The 20560-nt window shown below is 47.5% G+C and overlaps 1 protein-coding gene and 2 long non-coding RNA genes across 4 annotated transcripts in view; all 3 read right to left on the reverse strand.

Moving 5' to 3' along the window:
* Positions 1–20560, reverse strand: part of LOC138683278 (uncharacterized) — a 260146-nt gene that overhangs the window by 226739 nt on the left and 12847 nt on the right. The window lies entirely within an intron of this gene.
* LOC138683338 (uncharacterized) lies at positions 8123–10235 on the reverse strand. Of its 2 annotated transcripts, none has more exons than XR_011322919.1 (3): positions 9597–10235; positions 9457–9523; positions 8123–8243 (listed from the first exon to the last, which is right to left on the reverse strand). It is a non-coding gene; the product is annotated as an uncharacterized lncRNA (long non-coding RNA). The 2 variants fall into 2 exon arrangements; XR_011322920.1 differs by having other exon boundaries at positions 8123–8387.
* Positions 11666–16289, reverse strand: LOC138683567 (E3 ubiquitin-protein ligase RBBP6-like). Its single transcript, XM_069775558.1, has 4 exons — positions 14691–16289; positions 13177–13374; positions 13019–13096; positions 11666–11731 (listed from the first exon to the last, which is right to left on the reverse strand). The coding sequence occupies exons 1-4, from the start codon at positions 14733–14735 to the stop codon at positions 11666–11668; spliced, it is 387 nt and encodes a 128-aa protein (XP_069631659.1). The 5' UTR covers positions 14736–16289.

The raw sequence follows: 20560 nt of genomic DNA on the forward strand, positions 1-20560 counted from the left end.
TTTCCTAAAGTGAGTGATTTCCTAAAGCCTCCTTCACACAAACCACCAGAACAGTAAAAAAAAACAGCCAGAAGAAAGATACACAAACCAAAGGCCCCTATCCAAACCCTGAAAAGGCAAACAAGAGAAAAAAGGAATCAGAAAAAATAAAAAAAAGACCACCCAGGACACAAGACAAGGCAAAAATAACATAACTCCAAGAACCCAGGGCCAACAAACCCACAGCCAGTCCGTAACAGTAACATGCTTTAATCCTAACTCGCCTAAACTCTGGCATCCTGTAATCTGGCCATCCCACTGCCCTAGCACCCTGTAACACGAGCAGACCATAACCCGAGCACGTCGTAGCCCTAAGATATCAAAAAATGGAACACAAACTCTTCCTGCCTTTCTCCTCTCACCCTTCCCCTCCGTCCCTCTCTCCTGCTCCCTGTCCCACCTCTCTCTGCTGCTCTGTGCCCCCTTCTCCTCCTCTTTCTCTCTCTCTTTCTTCTCCTCCTCCTCCTTGTCCTCGTCCTCGTCCTCCCTCAGGCAGGCGGCCATGGGGCCTGCGGGGGGCGGGGCCGGGCCGGGGATGGTGTCCCTGCAGGGTCAGGCAGCAGGAAGGAGCGCCCCGGGGCATGCTGGGAGCTGTAGTCCTGGGGCACGGGGCTGCCGGGGGCCCTGGTGGTTCCCGGGGCATGCTGGGAGCTGTAGTCCTGGCGCACGGGGCTGCCGGGGGCCCTGGTGGTTCCCGGGGCATGCTGGGAGCTGTAGTCCTGGCGCACGGGGCTGCCGGGGGCCCTGGTGGTTCCCGGGGCATGCTGGGAGCTGTAGTCCTGGCGCACGGGGCTGCCGGGCGGCCATGTTGGCCTCTGCAGTCTCTGCTCCAGCTGCGGCCCGGCTGAGGTGAGGGCTGGGGCTGCCCGTGAGGCGAGCGAGGCCCTTGGGCGGGCGTGGGGGTGTGGGAGCCGGGCCCGGCTGAGGGAAGGAGAGAAGGGACAGGGTGAGGGGGGTCGCAGTCCTGGGTTTGCGGATTTCACGCAGACGCCCTCTTCAGAAAACACAGCCTCTGTGTGGGTCAGCGGTCCCTGCAGAGCTTTATGATTTGTAGCCGTTTTTATAAATACACAGCGGGCTCACACGGTGCTGTGCTTCTTGTAAACTGAATTGCCTTTATCCGGGCTACAGTCTGGAGGGAGCAAGTGCCAGCTGATAGATCAAGATGGAGATGAAAGATGGAGATGCTACTGAGGGCATGGGAAGGTATTGGGTTCTTCCTCCCTGCAGTCAGCGCTGGTCCTTACTGGGTAGCCTCCCACAGCAGCCAGTGCTGTGTGCCCTTCTCAGTTGTTAGGCAAACACCCGCAGCAGGAAAGTGTGGCATGTTCCTCTGATTCATGCATTCTCCACCTTGCACAGCAACACGCTTGAAATACTGAAATGTGCCCTTTTTATTGCTGCTAACATTCAAAACTCTCGTCTTGGTCTGGTCAGCAAGGTATTTGGAAAACATCACGGTTGCATTTTGAGAATAAAATAGGTTCCCATCCTTCCTCCTTCCCCTGAAACTGTGCGGGATCCAGACCTTCTCCCCCTACCCCCCTATGTGTAGCCTTGCTTTGTTCATTTTGCTGCCTCATACCAAGAATATAGCAAACAACTGAGATGTGTGCTGTGTGCTGCAGGCCAAAGAGCATTTTAAATGTCCCCAGTTTATTTCATGCAGCTGTGCAGTGTAATCGACAGGGAACCAAATTGTTCCCTGACATTGTGTAATTCGTGTTGAATTAAAAGACAATAAGGCTGACATACCAATCGGGAAGGGGGAAGAGACATATTGAGATTTAGCAGATGCCTTGTGTAAATAACAAGGCCTGCTTAAATGGTGCGTAAAGGTCACGGGAAAAGGGCAACGGCTGTAACTTACTAGCTAAGGAGGGAAAAGAACAACAGCTATAACTTACTAGATAAGGAGGGAAAAGACATTCCACATCAAAAGACATTCTACATCAAAAGACACTCACCCTTGAGAAGATGGACCGAATCTGCCTAGTAACAAACCTGCACGAGTGAAGAAAAAGGAAGCAGGACAAGGCGGAGACTTACAAGAAAGGGGTGCATGAACTGTATATAAGAAATGTAACTAAAACATAAAGTTGCGAGCCGTTGGTAGAGCGTGGACTCCCCGGCCGCCCAGCGCTGCTTGCTTGCTATTCTCAATAAATATATTGTTATATAAAAAATTGGCTCTGTCGGAATATAACAGCAGCATGGTACATTTTTGAAGGCACACTGGGATGATGTATCAGAAGTTGCTGAAAATGAGGTGATACTGGTAGTGGTTTGTTTTCAGTGCCTGGTTTGGGAAAGAATATCCTCAAATAGTCTAAGGTACAGATCTATTAGAGGAAAAGGAGTGCAAGGTAAGGAGCATCATGCTGCATTTATTGCTAGACATCTGCTTTCATTTCATTCAAACTAGAAAGTAAACAAAGATTGGACCCGCAAAAGAATTTGTTTCCCAGAGTGAGCATTCAAGCACTGGGGAGCAGTTTGCAGGATCAGAACTTCAGCCTGCTCTGGGTGATAACCCTCAGGAGAGGAAAGAGAAACCCCACTCTTTTTTTTTTTGAGACATTGACTGTGATTTGTCAGACCATCACAGCCGTGTACAAGATTACCTAAGTCCAGTGGGGTCCTGAGTAGGTTCCCTGAACTGTCTCAAAGCAAAACTAGGATTTTGAATTATTCTAGTTCAAAATTAAAATTCTTATTAATGCATGTTGAAGTATTATTTGCCATGTTTTAAATAGCTTGCGGTAAAATGGATGTTCTGGATTTGGGGATTTTTCGCAATGAATCTTCTTGACAATTGCAAAGGAAGCCGTTCAAATAATCTAGTTCCAAAGCAACATATTAACTGTAAAGGGAGAGGCTAAACTGATAATTTTTGCTGAAAGATCGTGGTCATAAGCATGCCTTCTGTGATGCAGCAGATGCCACAGAAACACTGTTGGTGTTGTCCCTAATCTTGTGGCTTTTCAGGGCTTCCAGGTCACATACTACCGTGGAATGCCATGCCAAGAAATATCAAATATGAGAAATAATGCTTAATTCTTGTGCTGGTGAACTCCTACTGCTGCACTTGGAAGCAGATCCGAAAACTTTGGCTGCAGAAGCAGTTCCCTGAAGTGCGGTGGTAGTTAGTTACTCAGCGCTGGTGCTGGCACCGGCACACCAGCATCTCTTTAGGAGGCTAGATTTGATCTCCAGACGTAAGGTCTTATTTCTTTTTTCTGCCTAAAGAAAGTAAAACAAGCAGTGCCTGTGAGTACAAATGGTCCTCTTCTCTGTCTAACCAAATGGGAAATATTGCCCAGGCTTTCTGGGAGAATTTTGTTCAGCCTTGACCAGCACAGTTCCTGATTTAAGCAGCAGGTAGGTCTTGTTCACTTAGTCCCATAAAACACACATAAAACACAGGGCGTGATAGAACATTAGCTGTGGACAGTAATACTGTAGAGGAGAACCCATGAGGATCTAAGTAATGCAAGGAAGGAATTCTGTATTTGCTTGTATCCTGCTGACTCCTGAATGCCTGTAAAGTGTTTCTTGGGTGGGGGGGAGGTGGGGGTGACCACTGGGCTGAGGCCTGGATGCTGGAGGGAGGACAACTAGGCACCAGGGGTGTCTGAGGTGGATTGGGGCAGGAGGCTATGTTGGGCTGAGGGAAACGGGGGGGTGTCTGCCCCCCATGAGGTAAATTAGGGGGTGTCTGGGATGAGATAAGGAGGAGGGGGCTGTGTCCCCTGAACCTTCTGGGGTAAATGGGGGGCAGGCTGACCCCTCGGTGTGAATTGGGGAGGGGGGGTCATCTGGGGTGAGGTGAATGAGGGGAGCCTGTGCTGGGGTAAATGGGGGGACGATTAAATGGGGGGGCTCTGGGATGAGGTAGTGGGGGGGTCCAGGCTGAGGCAATGGGGTGCTGCCTTAACTGGGGGGGTTGTGCTGGCTGCAGTGATGGGGGTGCAGACAGGACCCTCCCACTCTGGGGAGCAGCTCTTGTGCTTTTTTGGGAGGGAGTGGGATACATCTGGGGGGGTGTGTCAATTTGGGGATAACTCCCGCCATGGGTGGCCCTTGAGCACTTCAGCCCCCTAAATCGTCTTTTTCCACCCAAAGTGGGGGGGAGGGGAGGGGGCTCTCAACACACCTGGGTCTTAAAGGACCAGCACAGCTGGGGTGTAGGCAGCCATGCTGTGTGAGACACCCCTCCCCGTGCCTCAGTTTCCCCTCGTGGGGAGGTGTCCCCCCATTTGGGGGGGTGACCCCCCAAATCTGGAGGGGGAGCACTTCATGTGGAGGGAGGGGAACAGCCAATCAGGATCCCTTGCGGAGATGCCCCCATTGCCCTGTTCCCATTTCTCTGTTCCCATTGCCCCCCCTTTTCATGGTGGGGGAACAGACAGGGTTTGGTGGGGCTGTAAGGTGTCGGGGGGAGGTTGGAGGGGGTCAGGAAGTCGAAGTTTGGGGGATCGGTATGGGGGAAATGGGAGGGATTTGGGGGTGTTGGGGCATGGAGGGGATTGGGGATGTTGGGGTGTCTGGGGGGACATGGGTTAAATTTGGGGGTGCTGGGGCTGTTGGAGTGTCTGGGGAGTCGGGGGGGGCATAGGGGGGATTTGGGGCATTGGGAGGGGCTGTGGTTTGGGGGTGCATGAGGGTTGGGTTTGGGTCGGGTCCCTCCTGAGTGGGTGACACTGATGGGGGGGATGGGACCAAATGGGAAAGGGAGGGTCTGGCCCTTCACCACCACCCTGGGGTGCAGAGAGTTCCCAAGGGCTCAGCTCCAACCCCCCCCCCCCCCGCCCCGGGGCTGTTTCATCACCAGCTCTTGTGTCAGCACCCATCCCCAGATGCCTGGGTTCCCCTGGGGTGGGGGTGCCTCGGGTGCCCAGATGCCTGCGTCCCCCTCTCCCAGGTCTGGGCTGGGTGCCGCGCCCTGGTAAGTCAGGTATGGGAGCACTGGGAGGGCAGGGACTGGCCACACTGGGAGTTGGGAGTGGCAGGTGAAGACTCCACTAGGAGCCCAGAGTGCCAGTTAAGGGCTATACTGGGAGTACTGGGAGCTGGGGGTGCCACGTAAGGGCTATACTGGGAGGCAGGAGTGCAGCATAAGGGCTGAGCACTGCATAAAGGCTATATGGGACGTACTGGGAATGCCAGGTCTTACTGGGAGCCAGGAATAACAGTTACTGATGTTACTGGGAGCTGGGAATGACAGCTGCTGGGTATACTCGGAGCTGGGAGTGTCGTGGACTGGGCGTACTGGGAACTGGGAGACCTGTGTAAAGGCTATACTGGGAGAACTGGGAGTGGGGAATGGCGGGTAATGGTGTTACTGGAGCTAAGAGTGAGAGATACAAGGTATACTGGGAGTACTGGGAGTGACAGGTGTCAGTATCCTGCGGCTGAGGAATGAGGGGTGATGGTCTTAATGGGAGCTACTGGGAAATGGCAGCCAGAGTGGAGAGGGAGTACTGGGAGCAGAGAGGGACAGTTATTAGGAGAACTGGGTGTCCTGGGAGCGAGGGGTAATGGGTCTACTGGGAGGGACAGGTGTTGGCTGTAGTGAGAGCTGGGAACAGCAGGTATGGGAATGGAAGTGGCAGGTAATGGCAGTACTGGGAGCTGGGAATGGCAGGCACTGGTCATATTGGGGATACTGGGAGTGTGAGTGACGGCCATCTTGGGAGCTGGGAGGACCAGTACTGGTCATACTGGGGGCACTGGGAGCAGCACCTGCAGTTCATACTGGGTTCCTGCTCTACTGGTCCCAGTATGGGACTGGGAGGCAGGGGGAGGGGGGCCCCAGTGCCTCCCAGTAACCGTCAGTCCATTCCCCCCACTCCCCGATCCAGGCCACAGCTGGTAGGTAGCCCCTCTCACACACTTGTGCCCCACTGCCATGTGAGTGCCCCCCACCCGTGTGCAGGGAGGGGCCGACACACTCGAGGCGTGTGTGGGTGTGCGCACATGGGGTCATGTCGTGGGCATGTCCGTATGCACACGCGTGTGCACTGAGCTGGAGGGCTCGTGCCGGTGGTGATGTCAGGCACGTGGCTGTGCTGGACACCGCACACTTGTTCACACGCATGTTCACATGCACGTGGCTTCAGGAGCTGACGCTGATGTGTGTGTAGGGGTAGGTACAGACCTGCACATGCAGGGTCACGTGTGTACATGTATGCACACATGCGTACACCAGGCTGTATGTGCACACACACACACTGCAGGCTCTGACATGGTGACATGGACACATGTGTACACATGTGTAAATGACAGACATTACAGCATGCGCACAGGTGTCCTTGTGCCTGTGTACACTTCGGGGTGCACACGTGTGTTACAACAGGCAGTACGACATGCATATGGGCATACTCATGCCTGTGTGCACATGCCAGGGTGTACACACATGTAAATGGGCATTACAACATGTACACATTGTGCCTGTGCATGTCAGGGTGTATATGCGTGTTACAACACACAGAGGGATGTATGCACATCAGGGTGTGCACATGTATAAACAGACATTACAACACACACGGGTGTACCTGTGCCTGCGTACACATGTATTACAACACGCACACGGGTGTACTTGTGCCCTGTACACCTTGGAGCATTTCATGAAGGACTGGGTCCCGTGGGAGGGACCACATGCTGGAGTAGGGGAAGAGCGTGAGGAGATAGGAGCGGCAGAGACAAAGCGTTAGGAACTGACCGCAACCCCCCTTCCCCGTTCCCCTGTGCTGCTTCTGGGGAGAAGGTGGAAGAGTTGGCAGAATTGGCTGCAGGATGAACTCCGCCAGCTCGTTGGACCGGGGGAGCCTGCAGGCAACTCCTGCTCAGTACCAGCGATCACACCACCTGCCTGGTCTTGCTTTTGTCCAAAAGGGCAGCGGCAAGAAGTTGTCGGGGGAAGATGTGCTCTGCTCGACACTAGAAGCAATGAACAGAGTGGCTTCTTGTAAGAAAAATCCAGTAGGAGCTTTAATGACCAAAATGGGGTAACCTGGTCTACAGCTGGGGTGTGCCCGGTGTGCTGCATGCTGGTCGGAGGCCCGCTCGGTGCTGCGCGACTCGGGGTTCCCACCATCCGAAGGGCCGTGAGACTATCTGTATCACCCTCTCTTGCTTTTGTTCCAGCTAAGGCTCTACGAGCATTGAAAATGATGCTGTACAGAGTGCAAATGCCTTTCTGACTGGCTTTGTAACAGACCAGCACCTCCTGGTGCAGAAGAGGGACCCTTCTCCTTTCCTTCCGTTTGAGGCTGACAGCAGGAGGCCAAAGTGTTTCCACAGTCTTCAACTATTGTACTAAGTCCACTTATTGGCGAGTTCTTCTATTTCCATGGCAATTTGGGTGAGTTTTCTTTCTTCCTCTGAATTTGCTTTGGCTTCACTTGTAGCTGCGTCTGTCTCTGAGGCAACGTTGACAAGAGGAAGCTGTGGTTCTCTGCAACACACAGAATGGGTTTTGGAAAAGAATTCACATTAATATGAATTAAGAGGCTGGGGGTAAAAACTTCTCACAACAGAAACAACCACCCCAACAGCTGGGGTTGTTCGGCCTAGAGAAGAGAAGGCTCTGGGGAGACCTTATTGCAGCCTTTCAATATGTAAGGGGGGCTTATAAGCAAGGTGGGGAGAGACTTTTTACCAATGCCTGTAGAGACAGGACAAGCGGCAGTGGTTTTAAACTGGAAGAGGGTAGACTTAGACTGGACAGAAGGCGGCTATTTGTTACGATGAGGGTGGTGAGACACTGGAACAGGTTGCCCAGAGAAGTTGTGGATGCCCCATCCATGGAAGTGTTCGAGGTCAGGTTGGATGTGGCTTTGAGCAACCTGACCTAGTGAGAGATGTCCCTGGCCATGGCAGAGGGGTTGCTCTAGATGATCTTTAAAGGTTCCTTCCAACCCAAACCATTCCACAACTCTATGATTCTGATTCTATGAAATGCTAACAGGGTGCTGCTACCCTCGGTGAACGGCACTCCAGGATGCTGCCACTGGGAATGCTTTGCTGCGCAAGAATGCTGGGAAGACCAACTCACTGGTTCCTATTCTTCATCAGCAATTTAACCAGGTGACCCAAAGCTCCCAGAAGGACTATGGACGCCAGGATGGCCAGCGCCACTGCTGCACTGTACATTAGCGGCCATTTGCAATCTGCAGCCTGTGGACTTTTCTCACCAGCACCTGTAGGAGATGAGACAGTCCCACATATTCATGTGTTCTGCACTGCTGACAGTCGCACAGTGTGTTTGAGAGGCTGAACGGTTGCTACGTGCAGCTGTGCCCGTGGGCTTGGGGCAAGGACTGCTTGCTGGGGACCCTGGATTCCTGAGGAGTGCAATACAGTATTATGAAGGCATAAAAAATAGACAACCAAAGCTGAATGCCTCAGCCCTGCATTCCCCCTATGGCTCTGGAACGGTGGCCAGCTCACAAGCTGAAGTCACACAGCCTACAGCCACTGCTGTAATCCCATCTGGAGGAGAAACATTCCCCTGACACGTTGCAATCAACTGCTTCATAAGTGAATGGCAGTGCATGGAAGATGAGCAGCAGACACAGGTGTAAGCCGAGACACCCAAAGCTGCAAAGGCACACAGGTAATGTTCTGGGTAGAAAGTTTTCATGCGAAGAATGCGTTAAGCTCACTGTGCAATACCGGTAATCATTAAATGTTGGTCTGCAGAGCAGCAGCTGCAGAGGGGATAGAGTGAGCTTTTGCCTGTGACCCAGCAAAGGAAGTGAAGACTGAGGACTTACCCATCCATTCCTTCCAAGGCTCTACGTCAGAATCCCACTGAGATGCAGAGCCTCTTTCTAAGTCATTTAGAAAGACTACAACAGCCTCCATAAACAATGTCTCCTCTCTCCCGGACTGAGTTGTTAGTCTAATAGACTGATACTGTTTCTCTGAAGTGAGTGCTTGCAGCTCACAAACAAAACAAAAAAAAAGATGAGTAATGTAGCAGTCGTTTCATCAATTTAAACAAATTAAGCCCTACTATCAGTCTTGCCTGCAGCAGGCCCACATAAATTAACACAATCTAAGAGCCATACCAAAGGCAAGTCTAGTGAAATAATGTCAAACTAGATTGAGTGCTGCAGGCTGTTTGGGGCAAGATTACTGCTCATTTACCATCTCTCTCGCCCCACAATATGTTGTTTCAGCTTTGTTAACTGCTACAAGTCAACTGATGGAGCCACTTCACAAATTTATTCAGTGCCCCAAGAACTTGAAGAGCTTGATCTGAAGTATCTTTTGTACATTATTTCAATGGCAGTTACTACAGCTCTGCGCGATACTTACGAAGAAAGTTAAAAGTTGAACTTAGCATCACCTTTAAAAGAAGCAAAAAGGCTTCAGCTGTTTTGATAAGAACATATCAAAACCCCTTACCTTGCTCTCACCAAGTTCTGAAATCCATTCTTTGACCAAGTTATTCAGTTTACCAAGAACGACCAGCCTGTAAAGAAAACTCATGTCTAAGTTTGCCCTAAAAAAACCCAGGAGATTAATAAATTTTAGTCTTTTTATACCTGTGATTCAGTTCTTCCTCATCTTCAAATACCCCACATGCTTTCATCGCTTCAACCAGCTTCCAAGTATGGATGCAATCCATAACCTTAGGAGGAGCCAAGCTAATTGGAGAAGTCATTCCATAGTACCTTTGAGGCTGGTTCTGCAGCTTAGGAGTACTGTGGGAGAAAATAAAATACTGAAGACTCCACAACAGAAAAAAAAAAAAACCAAAACAACAAACCAACCACCTTACTGGAAAACACCCTTCCATTTACAGGTTTCCAAATCAGCTTCTGCTCTTTTGCCCAGCATTAACATGAATGAGGGGAAAAAGATCCTGTTTATGGTGTTTAGATAACTTGACCTCCTTGCAATCAGAAGCAGCACAGGACAAACATGGCAGCACAACATTAAATTAAAAGCAGCATGATTTTTTTTTTTTTTTAAACACCACAGAACCCTTGCTTTAGAAAGGGAAAAAGGGAGAAAGAAACCCCTACTTTGCATTACCAGCTGAAACCAGGGGAGAGAAAGGAGTGGGACAGGAGGTGAGGACTGTACTTAATGGATCAAGGGTCTCTACAGAAACACTAGTAGCAAAAGGGGGAGACACATGAAAAAGGTCTCTACAACTCATCATGCTTGCCAAAAAGCCCATATCCAGACCCAAAGGCTAAAGGCATTAATGATGCCATTATTCAAACCGGACATTTTCCTACTTCATATACGGACAACTTCAAATATTAGCTGGGTTAGTCGAGAGACGCTTAGAACTGTTTAAGGCATCTGACCCACTTTGGCCAGAATGGGATGAGGAAATGCTCAAAGGACAGCTTCGACACTTGATTTTAAAAAGGTAGCTTGTTGCAGCTCCTTCCTTCCAATTGTTGCCTTTATCTTCCACTGAGGGAAGATGGATTTCTCTCTCTCAGAGTAGCTTTATCCAACTACAGACATGGCTTTTAGTCATCTAGGGGGTTCCCCCCGCCTCCCTTCTCTATGAGCTCATTTTTCAAACTTGTTTCTATGCGTTTTCCAAAAACATGGAGCGGGGGGGTATTAGGACTGTAGTCCTATCAACTAGTCTCCCCAGTCAGAACAGCTGTTTACTTACAAGGGTAGCTAGGCCTTGACCTAATTTGCCTTGTTTCTAGGCATTGTCAACTTCCACTTCCTAAGTCAAAATAGTCATAAGGAATATTTTCCTTCTTATGCTATCATTTCCATAACAAATACAGAAGGAAAGCCTATGTTTAATTGATGTGCACTACGTCTAAATTAGAACACCTACAGCAGCAACTTCCTACATGCTTTACGTATTACTTGCAGCGTACAACTTGCACTTCAGAGAGTTTGCACAACACAAGAATGGGTTTTAGACTTTGCTAGCATCCAAGATCTTTCCAGTGTACACAAGGCCACCATCTGCCTATCATTGCCCCGTTCTTCCTACGGAGGCTGTAATTAGAGATTGACATAAAGGACAACATCAACTAGATGTAGCAGATATTATTAAGAGCAAATTCTTTTAGTCAAGAGTCGATACTTTTCAGTTGCCTGCATGTATTACTGAAAATCTGATCTCACAACTTAAAATGGCACTTGGAAAGCTTTACTAAGAGTGACTTACGCCCAATAGAATGTGTTCCCCTTTTGGAATAAAAAAAAATAAAAAATAAAAAATCTTACTTCTCTCTCTCAACTGTACCAGACTGCCAGGCATATACAAAGAAGAGAACTTAAGAGAGAAAGTAGCACACATGGCATACTACCTATTCATCCATCAGCCTTCTGTTGAAATGAGAAGTCTCTGGCAGTTTAATATTTTGCCAACTCTTGCTATGATTTGTCCACCATAGTGAACAGCTCCAACCTACTTCTGTTCCGAGAAATCCTAATTTTATACGAGAAGTTAAACTGATTTGTTCCAAGTTTTGACACTTGTTTATAGCTTCATAAAGCTGCAAGCCATTTCTCCTGCATACTCAGAGAGACAACAGATAAGTTCACACTATTACAGTTCAGGGAGTTGCCTTCAGCCATCAGGGTGGTGTATGAGCCTCCACTGTGAATGCGCCTCTCCGACTCATGCGGTCGGCTTGCCTCCAGCCGGGTAGAAATCTATCACTACAGCCTTTTCTAGCCTCACCACCTGGGAGGAGGAATGAATGGAAATCAGCTCCTGAACCCCCCAAAGTTGATAGCACAAACCAAACCAACCCAAACAAACCAACCAATCAAATCCAACCAGGCAAGAAAACCCCCAAGCCCCATGACCTTCACTGAAGTAACACCAGCTACACCTTCCATTCCTACCACACAAACTCATGCTAATAAAAGCCTGCAGGCACCTGCTGGCAAGTTAAAGCACCTTGTTCCTGACACCAGCATTCAGAGAAAGCCACTTTTTTTCCACCTTGAAGCTGGGTCGGTAGCCCGAGAGCAGTGACACGCCGCAGGCGCCGGCAGCCCATACGGCACAGATAACAACTCATTTTCCCTCAAACTTCTTTTATCTTCTTCCACGTACGCTTCCTATGCTGTTGCCTCACAATGATGTATTTGGCCTGCTCTTGTCCCTGAACTGTTCTTTTCTTGCTTCCTGAATTGGAGATTTTAGACAATCTGTGGGATGGATCCGGGGTTTTGTTCTGATTTATCTTTAAGATTTTATAAACACAGTGCACCCTTACAATCTATCTCTAACACATACATACCAAAAGGAAGGACTGACCTGACACTGCAATAATAGATAAAACAGACTCCTCCCTCCCCAACTAAGAGAAAGCAGCTTGGCTATTTGGCCTGACTAAACTGAAGAAACTCAAAATTGTCATAAGATAACAGTGTTGACTTTACCAAGAATTTGCTCAATCAGTGTCAACTAAGTTGTCAGAAAAAGAATGTTGGAGGCTGACTTCTATTGGGAAATCAATTTCTACAGCCCTGTTCAGCCAGAAATCAAAAGGGTGGCTTTCCACCTGAGCCTTTAACTGTATTGAATTCTGATATGGAATTATGGTTTCCTCCAAAAAAGTTCCCTTTTCAGAGTCCTCTTTTCGATCAGGTACTGGAGTTTTATTTTAAACAATTTTACTGCGAGCACAGATCCCCTTTGTTAAAGCCAATTCAAATTAGGCCATTTAAAAATTAAGGACCACTTGTATTCTCCACAACTCTCTGTCCATACTTACTTCATTATAAATCGGCTGTTGCAGAAGTTAAGTGCTATGGCCTCGTTTAACAGCTCACAAGTAGTAATACATAGAATTTCTGTACAACACTTGCAGTTCCCAGCCTGGTCTGGCACCTGCTGAGCAAAGTGTACTGGCTCTCGCTGGATGACCTTTTGAAGTGGAGGGAGGAAATAGCAAAAAATCCCATTCAGTTTATCTGAAGATAATTTTTTAAAAGACATTCTAAAGTTAAAGGTTCTTACCATGGTGGGTATTGATTGTCCTTGGGGGCCCAGATGACTTGCTAATACTGGCTGTCTTCGCACAGGAACCTGATAGCCCTTGTGAATAAACACAGACAGTTGGAAAATAAGCTCTACTAAAATATAAGAATCGCTGCATATGTTGAAATAAAGCTTACCTTCTCTTCCAACGACCTGCTGGTTGACAGAGAGGAAGATGTAGAAGGTTCAGCGGCAGTCACCAGAGCAGCAGGAGGTGTAACACTCATGAGTGGTGGTGGAGGCGGTGGCAGTAGCGGCTGCTGCTGCTGTTGCTGCCGAATCTGCTGACGCAGCCTTTTTGTGTAGCCAGTTCCATTTCTTAAATTGTTCACAGCCTAGAGGCAGAAAAACATTTACAAAAAGGGTAAGATGAAACTTCAGCAGATCTACGAACAAAAGCCTTCACAGAGGAAAATTACTTGTGTATTCCTGTAAATGCTATCAGTCCTAAAAGAAACTAACAGACAGATATATGAAACCAACATGCACATCACATGAAACACTCATACTAATGACTGGTAACTCAGAGTAACTGTATGTAATGTACTTCAGTGTTAACGCCGAATTTGAAAGCGAGGCAAACATGTTAAACAAAAGCATGACCTGAATTTGCCAGGTTGTCTCTAAAGAGTTGTAAGCTTCTGTGACAACAACAGATAATGTATTTGAAAAGTAAATTTAGCCTTATTCAATTACGCCTTGCTTAAGGAGATGTAAACTAGTACCTTCTTCCCTTTCAGCTTTCTACAAATAGCCTTTTCTTACAAGCACTTTATGTAAATGTCATCCCGTTCCCTCGTGTAGGCACTTGTTGGCAATTAAAGCATCAGGCAAAACATCCGTCTGATGCCATGCTGGGCACGTATGTTCCTCAGATTCCAGCAATGCTGTTCTAATACCTCTGTATAATTAGAATAATCAAAATAGTATTTAGCCCAACTAAGGAAGTTTTGGGGGTTCTCATCAATTATAAAAGCACACATATGATTAATGGGTGAATATGGTCTTGAATTGAGAGCATGAAGCTAGAAATGTTCAACAGTGTAAAAAATTTCTAGTATGCAGCAAATAACTATACAGTTTTGATATTTCACTAGTGTGACATCTGAAGATGGAGCATAGGCTGTGTCTTGATGTTTCAACTAGTCTCTTTCCCACCATCTAGTACAGTGAGAAGTCCCCAACCTCAAGGTTAATGAATAAAACACGTCTCAAAAAAACATTAGTAGGTTCGAGTTCTGAAGGTTTTAACCAACTCTCCCGTGGAGAAGAATGTGGATTAAATGCCTAACTATCCGCTTCCTGCAGACCACCAAAAGTCTCCAGAGTTGGCTACAGATTTTTCTATGAGAGAAAGGGCTGTGGACAAACTAAACGCATTTAATATCTGACACTGTAATCACCTGCACAGTTAGCCACTCTTCTCATACTCGTCCTTCTGCATGTAAAGAAGATCTAACTAGACATGTAAAAAAGGGGGGAAAGCTTCCTGGCTTTCTTTTGCCCTTTATACGAGAAGAGCGCTTTCGTATTCAATTCGTATTAAATATTAAATAGAACTGGTAACAAAGTTATTTCGTTATCTCCTCTTTCTGCTTTCAGAAGATCAGATGTGATGTTTTGAATCAACAAATATGGGAGTAACACTTACATTCATCACAATAACTGTTTCCACAGCAGGGAATAACAGCTGCATCAGTCATTAGATCCTTACAAATGAGACATAACAACTCGTCTGGAACAGGATCATCAGAGGAGGAGGAGGATGCCTCCTCTGGTAAAAAAGGAGGCTTTTCCTTCTTTTCCCTAGCAGAAGCTTCCCTGGAGGAAGGGTGGGGAAGGAAAAAGAAACAAGTTAAAGATGGGTAAAGGAAAACTTTTCCAAGCTTTGGATTTTACCAAAGGAAGAGAAGAGATGGAATTCTTCTCACTCCACATTAGCCTTCTAAAACACTTGTGCTTAGTTTAAACTACTTTTCTACAGCCACAACACTAGAAAGTGAGGGGGAACACTTTTCTTTCTGCAGAACTCTCCCATTCATTGGATCAACTAAGAAAGAAGCTCAGACTAGGAAAATATTTTTTTGACAGCTAGAAATCAGGCAAAATGAATCCCACCTCTCCTTTGCCAGAGGATAAATGTAAATTGCAGGCACAGGATAAAGCTAGTCTCCAAGTAATTACCTTTTCTAAAAGGAAAACGTCTATGTTACAGCTTCTACAAAAGGAGATCCATGATGGAAAACCAAAAGTGCTACCAAGTGCATTTTAAAACAGCCACTCTTGTCAGCACACGGTAGTATTTTCTCAGTTTATAGCAACAGGAAAACGTCAGTCTGTTTCACACATGGGATTTAATGGAAGTCATAGGGGGAGGAAATCTCAGGCCAACAGCTACCTGCTAAATTTGGCAAGAAGCCTTTGAAACAGAAAACAGAAGCAAAATGAGCTTTCAAGGAGAATGACTCCACTGTAAACACTTCTGAAGTGTTTTGCAGAAACGCAGATTCTTAGCATACCGCAAGTTTAGCCAACTTCCAGGGGCATGAGCAGTAGGACCACCCTCTTTTAATATTAGAAAGTACCACAGATTTTCAGGTTAAGGTACAATGACAGTGCTTCCTCCCTTGGAATGACAGATGCTGGCCAACTGGGTTGCATTGCCACTCAGATATTTATGCATGCTTTCTCTCCTTCACTTTTTGGTCAGTCCACTTAGTTCCATACCTATGCATTAATAGGTGGTGTTGCATATTTTCCAGATCTTGTCAGCATAGCACCCTTCGTATTGGGATCCTTCACCTTTGTCATGAAACTCTGTGGAATTCCTGTGCTCTTGTTAACTCTGGGAACAGACTCAAATTTTTTGTCCTGTTCAAGAAAAGAGAGGCAGACGTACCTCAAGACCCACACTTAAAATGACATTTCCCTGATGATTTTAAGCAGCAAAAGCCTTTAATCCTCTCCTTTTACCTAGCATAAAGGTTGCTCAACTGAAATACTGCTTCTCCTACATAAATATAGCCAGGATGTTCCAAAGGCTTGAGCAGGGGTTTGAACTCGAGCGACATTCTTTGGCTTAACTTCAGGTTCCTTAAGGCTGACATATCCCTTAGCTCACCATCCACTCAGAGAAGAGACACAAACCCGCTGCTCCTCCTTCAAAGCACAATTCAGAGCGAGAGCTTAATCTTGTGCTCTGAATCAGTCACTGGAGAAACCTACACTCACCGTCTGTAGGTGAAGGTTGAATTCATCCCTCACGCGTATACCTTCAGTGACTAACGTGAAATGGCATCAATACTCAAGCAGGGACTTAGTGTAATTAAAACACGCAAATATGCAATAGATGGGGTCAAGAGAAATGTCTTGGTTTGATACAAAATAATAAAAACTGTGAACTGTCATTAAAAAGAGTGGAAAACAGAAAAAAATCCAGTAATACTGAAGTATATAAAAATATGCATGAAAATTCATAAAGATCTATGGACATATTTAATGTCTATGACCTAGAAAGAAAATTCCACCTTTATAATTCCAGCTTCCCTTTGAATTTGGAAGGGCTTTGCAACATTGCCATATAACCTCCGCCTTTCACCCCAAGAGAAACAATTCTTAACATGAGTGGTCATGGATTTGTTACGTAACTGTGAAGTTATAACCATTAAAAACTAGAGTAACACCAGAAGTCCCCCACAATCATACCCCATTTTTCGAGCAGTTCTTTATGTAGTGGCCAGGTCTTCCGCAACAAAAGCAAGTATATGATGGTGGAGGCGGACCCAAGGGTTTCTTCATGTAACTAAAAGGTTTGAGGGGGAAAAGAGAAAAAGGTAGGCACGTGTCTCTCTTGTTAAAACACACATCTCTGCCATTTTCCCATAATCTTCAAAGAACAGATTGGACATGATCAACACTTGACCAGATCATATTCATGGCAGGACTGTACCATCAAAGCTTTTAGTTCATCTTCTCGGAAGCACTGGCTTCAGATTGGCAGTCTGTTTCACAGGTAATTATTTGACACGCACATTAGAAACACATTTAAGCCCACACAGCCAAAGACAACACCACTCACCCCATCCTGTAAAGAGCAGCACAGCGCTAGCTGAGGTTGCATGAAAACAGCGGCTTATGTAAAATACAGCTGTACTGAAGATGTTCTGGGGAGTCCTTACGCCATTACAGGGTGTTTATGTGCCTGTTAACTTACTTGAAAAGAGCAGCCTTGGGCACTCAAAACCTTAGGCTCTCTTTGAGCCTTCCATGAAGACTTGTGTAACTAATACAATTTTCTGCCAAGTGGACTGAGGCCATGTGCAGCAAAAATTACACTATCCAGAATTTTTACGCTGATTTTTAAGCTCCAGGCTAGTTGAAGGAGGAGACATCCACTGTATGCTTAATTGAGAAAGATGTACGCAAGGATCATTATTTAATTCAATTTTGCAGCATTAAAAGGGCACACAACTTAAGAGTTGGGGAAGTTGCTTTTGCTTGCTGAAATTCAGCTTCTGATACAGAAGCACGGTTTAACCTTCAGGTGCACAATCTCTCTTAAATCCTCCACAGAGCTGATGGCAATAGGCACATCTTGTGTCCCTGAATACCTGGGACTAGGAAAAGGCCTTATCAGAACATGTCTTCACGACCTTAAAAAGGATGAGACATCCAGCAACCACCCTTACCATGTGTATTCTAAGAGAAAAAGAAATACTGGCAACACTGTTTATCATGGGGAGGAGGAATACAGCTGGAAAACTGTAAAGAAAACCATGGAACAACAACACAAGATTCTGGCTGTGATGTGTGTTACACGAAAAACGACTTGAAATAAAAAATGATGGTTGGTGGGAGTTGTGTGAGACAAGGGGAGTCAAAAGAATCTCAGTAGACATAATAAAGGAGGGTGAAAGATGATGTTTAGTGCTTACATTGTTGAAATTAGCTGAGGTAGAGACAGTCCTTGATAAGAAGAGCTGGTCCCAAGAACCCACTAAGACTGGTCTTGCGGCTTGGGTGTATACCAAGAAATCACTGAGCCTGCGCAAAGAAAAAGGTTACTAGCGGTGACGAAGAGGAGTCATCTGTCTTCATCTCTGCGACCACCAGACGACCACCATAAAGAGGCCCTGTGCAGGCGCAGTTGGGAGGGGACTATGGAAATGACCTCTCGGAGCTAATTTTAATATGAAGCGGGGATAGGTCATGCATATGTATAGGCGTATTGTGAATATGTAATACCTGACTGTATAAACTTTAGGCGAACTGCCGAGTCACGCGCGCACGACTTTGGTGGGACTACCCCCCGTGCCACCCAGCGCTGAACGAACATACCTACTTTACAATCTCACTGATTGTGGAGTCTGTTTTCCGCACGTCATTGTGCATAGTAACATGTAGCTGGAGTAGGGTCAGAATACTTAAACCAGGGAATTAGAAAGATATTTTGAACATTCGCAGATATAATACAGATCGTAATTCAGGAGCAGAGCGCAAAAAAAAACCTCCTAAGGGAAGATTCATAATGGCCTCTTTCATACACACAGCATTTCTTTCTGTGGAGGCGAGAGCAGGCTGAAAACCACAGAAGACAGCCAGGAAGAGCAGAAAATTCATGGCAGTAAATACACAAACTGCGAAGCATGTTCTAGCTTGACCTCGCACAGGGTCACATGTACCCTCAATTCCCAAGAGCCGGTGTGACGGGTACACTCAATCCCATAACCAAACTAGCCGTAGTTTGGTACAGGCTCCAAAGGAGGTAAAGGCCTGAGCCATAGCCAGGCCAAGAACTCCTCTAGTTTCAATCTCTTCTCTGAAAACCCACAAAGGAGCCGAGTGACCCAGTGAGCACCGCTGCCTATCACCTTGGAACACTCATCATGCGATTAACACAGGAATAGCGGGTGGCTTTTCCAAGACTCATTTATCAAGGAGCAAAGGAAGTTGTGGGCACAAGGAGTCTCATCCATACCCTTCCCATTGCATGTGATTTGACTAGGAGCCAGCCACTTTAGCCCATAAATATGACAGCCTAAGGGAGCCTTCTTTCAGCTCTCCCTGCCAGGCAGCGTGGCTGCACGGCAGTGATCTCCCCTTGAGCTGGGACGCCTCTCAAGGTTGCTCCTCGAGGCAGAGAGACCTGTTCTCAATGGCAGATCTTTGCTAAGTGACTGACAGCATGCTGAATTCGTACTGAGGAAACATTACTAATCCATGTAGCTACTTCATATTAACTATTATAAACTTTGTACAGATAATTCCATTAGACATAAACTGTTGTCCAAGTCTGAGACTAAGATTGGACCGAGCCGCCCCTAGGCTCCATAAGGAGTTTAGAAAGCAAGGGGGTCCCCTCTGAACCTCGCGACTCAACAGGAGGGTCTTCCTTACACTTTTGTGTCTCCGGTCTCTGTGTGAATCCTTCCAGCTCGATTCTAACTCAGTTCTCCTTCATACATTTCTTCCGTGCAGTAATTAATAAGGCGAACCTTGCTGTCCAACTTACTGAACCTCGGGAAACCACTGTCAAACTTTGTTAAATTCCCCAAATATACTGAACTCTGTCAAATTATTATTTTACCTCAATAAAACACACTGATGCTTCTCTCCTCTCCTCCTGAGCGAGGTGCTTTCTGCTCCTTGGCGAGAGATTGGTGCAGCCGGCAGGATCCTCAATCTGGACTCGCGACAGCCCGCAGCACAGCCTGCATGGGGTGAAAGGCACGCATCAGACCTCGGGGCCATCAGACCCACAGGGAGGCCTGGGGACAGCAAGGGCACCTCCTGTGTCCCCACCAGAGCACACCTGCAGAGAGACAGCCTTTGGGAAGGGCCCTTCGGTCCGGAGCTGTTCCCTCGGCAGCGCACGGCCTTCGGGAAGGGCCCTTCGGTCCGGAGCTGTTCCCTCGGCAGCGCTTGCGAGGTGTGCGTGCAGCTCTGCCGTCCCTCAGAGCTGCTGTGGGGTCTGCGCCTGCTCGGGGATGGAGGGAAGGAGAGGAGCTGCCCTGCGTTTGCTCCGGGTCGGCAAATCTTTCCCAAAAGGCGGGTCTGTCTGTGCTGCCAGCCACAGCCCTGGGCAGGAGGAGCTGCGTGACGGGAGCCCAAACCCCTCACAAATCCCCCCATCCCCTCACAGACCCCAAACCCATCAAATCTCCTCACGGATCCCCCCAAACACCTCACAGACCCCAACATCCCCTCACAGACACCCCCAAACCCCTCAAATCCCCTCACGGATCCCCACAAACTCCTCAGGGACCCCAACATCTCCTCACAAATCCCCTCACCACCTCATAAATCCCCTCACAGACCCCCCCCATCCCCTCACAGACCCTGCCAAACCCCTCAGAGACCCCAACATCTCCTCACAAATCCACTCCCAGACCCCCCCAAATCCTTCAAATCCTCTCACAGACCCCCCCAAACCCCTCAGAGACCCCAACATCCCCTCACAAATCCACTCGCAGACCGCACAACCCCCCCCCAAACCCCTCAAATCCCCTCACAGACCCCGCC

This window comes from Haliaeetus albicilla, chromosome W (genome assembly GCF_947461875.1).
Source record: "Haliaeetus albicilla chromosome W, bHalAlb1.1, whole genome shotgun sequence".
Taxonomy (NCBI): domain Eukaryota; kingdom Metazoa; phylum Chordata; class Aves; order Accipitriformes; family Accipitridae; genus Haliaeetus; species Haliaeetus albicilla.

Coding starts and splice junctions, on each gene's coding strand:
- LOC138683567 (XM_069775558.1), bottom strand. CDS start 14,735: ATGCAGCTGTTATTCCCTGCTGTGGAAACAGTTATTGTGATGAAT. Junction 13,375..14,690: donor AAACAGTTATTGTGATGAAT/GTAAGTGTTACT, acceptor TTCTGCCTCTAG/GCTGTGAACAATTTAAGAAA. Junction 13,097..13,176: donor GCAGGTCGTTGGAAGAGAAG/GTAAGCTTTATT, acceptor TTTATTCACAAG/GGCTATCAGGTTCCTGTGCG.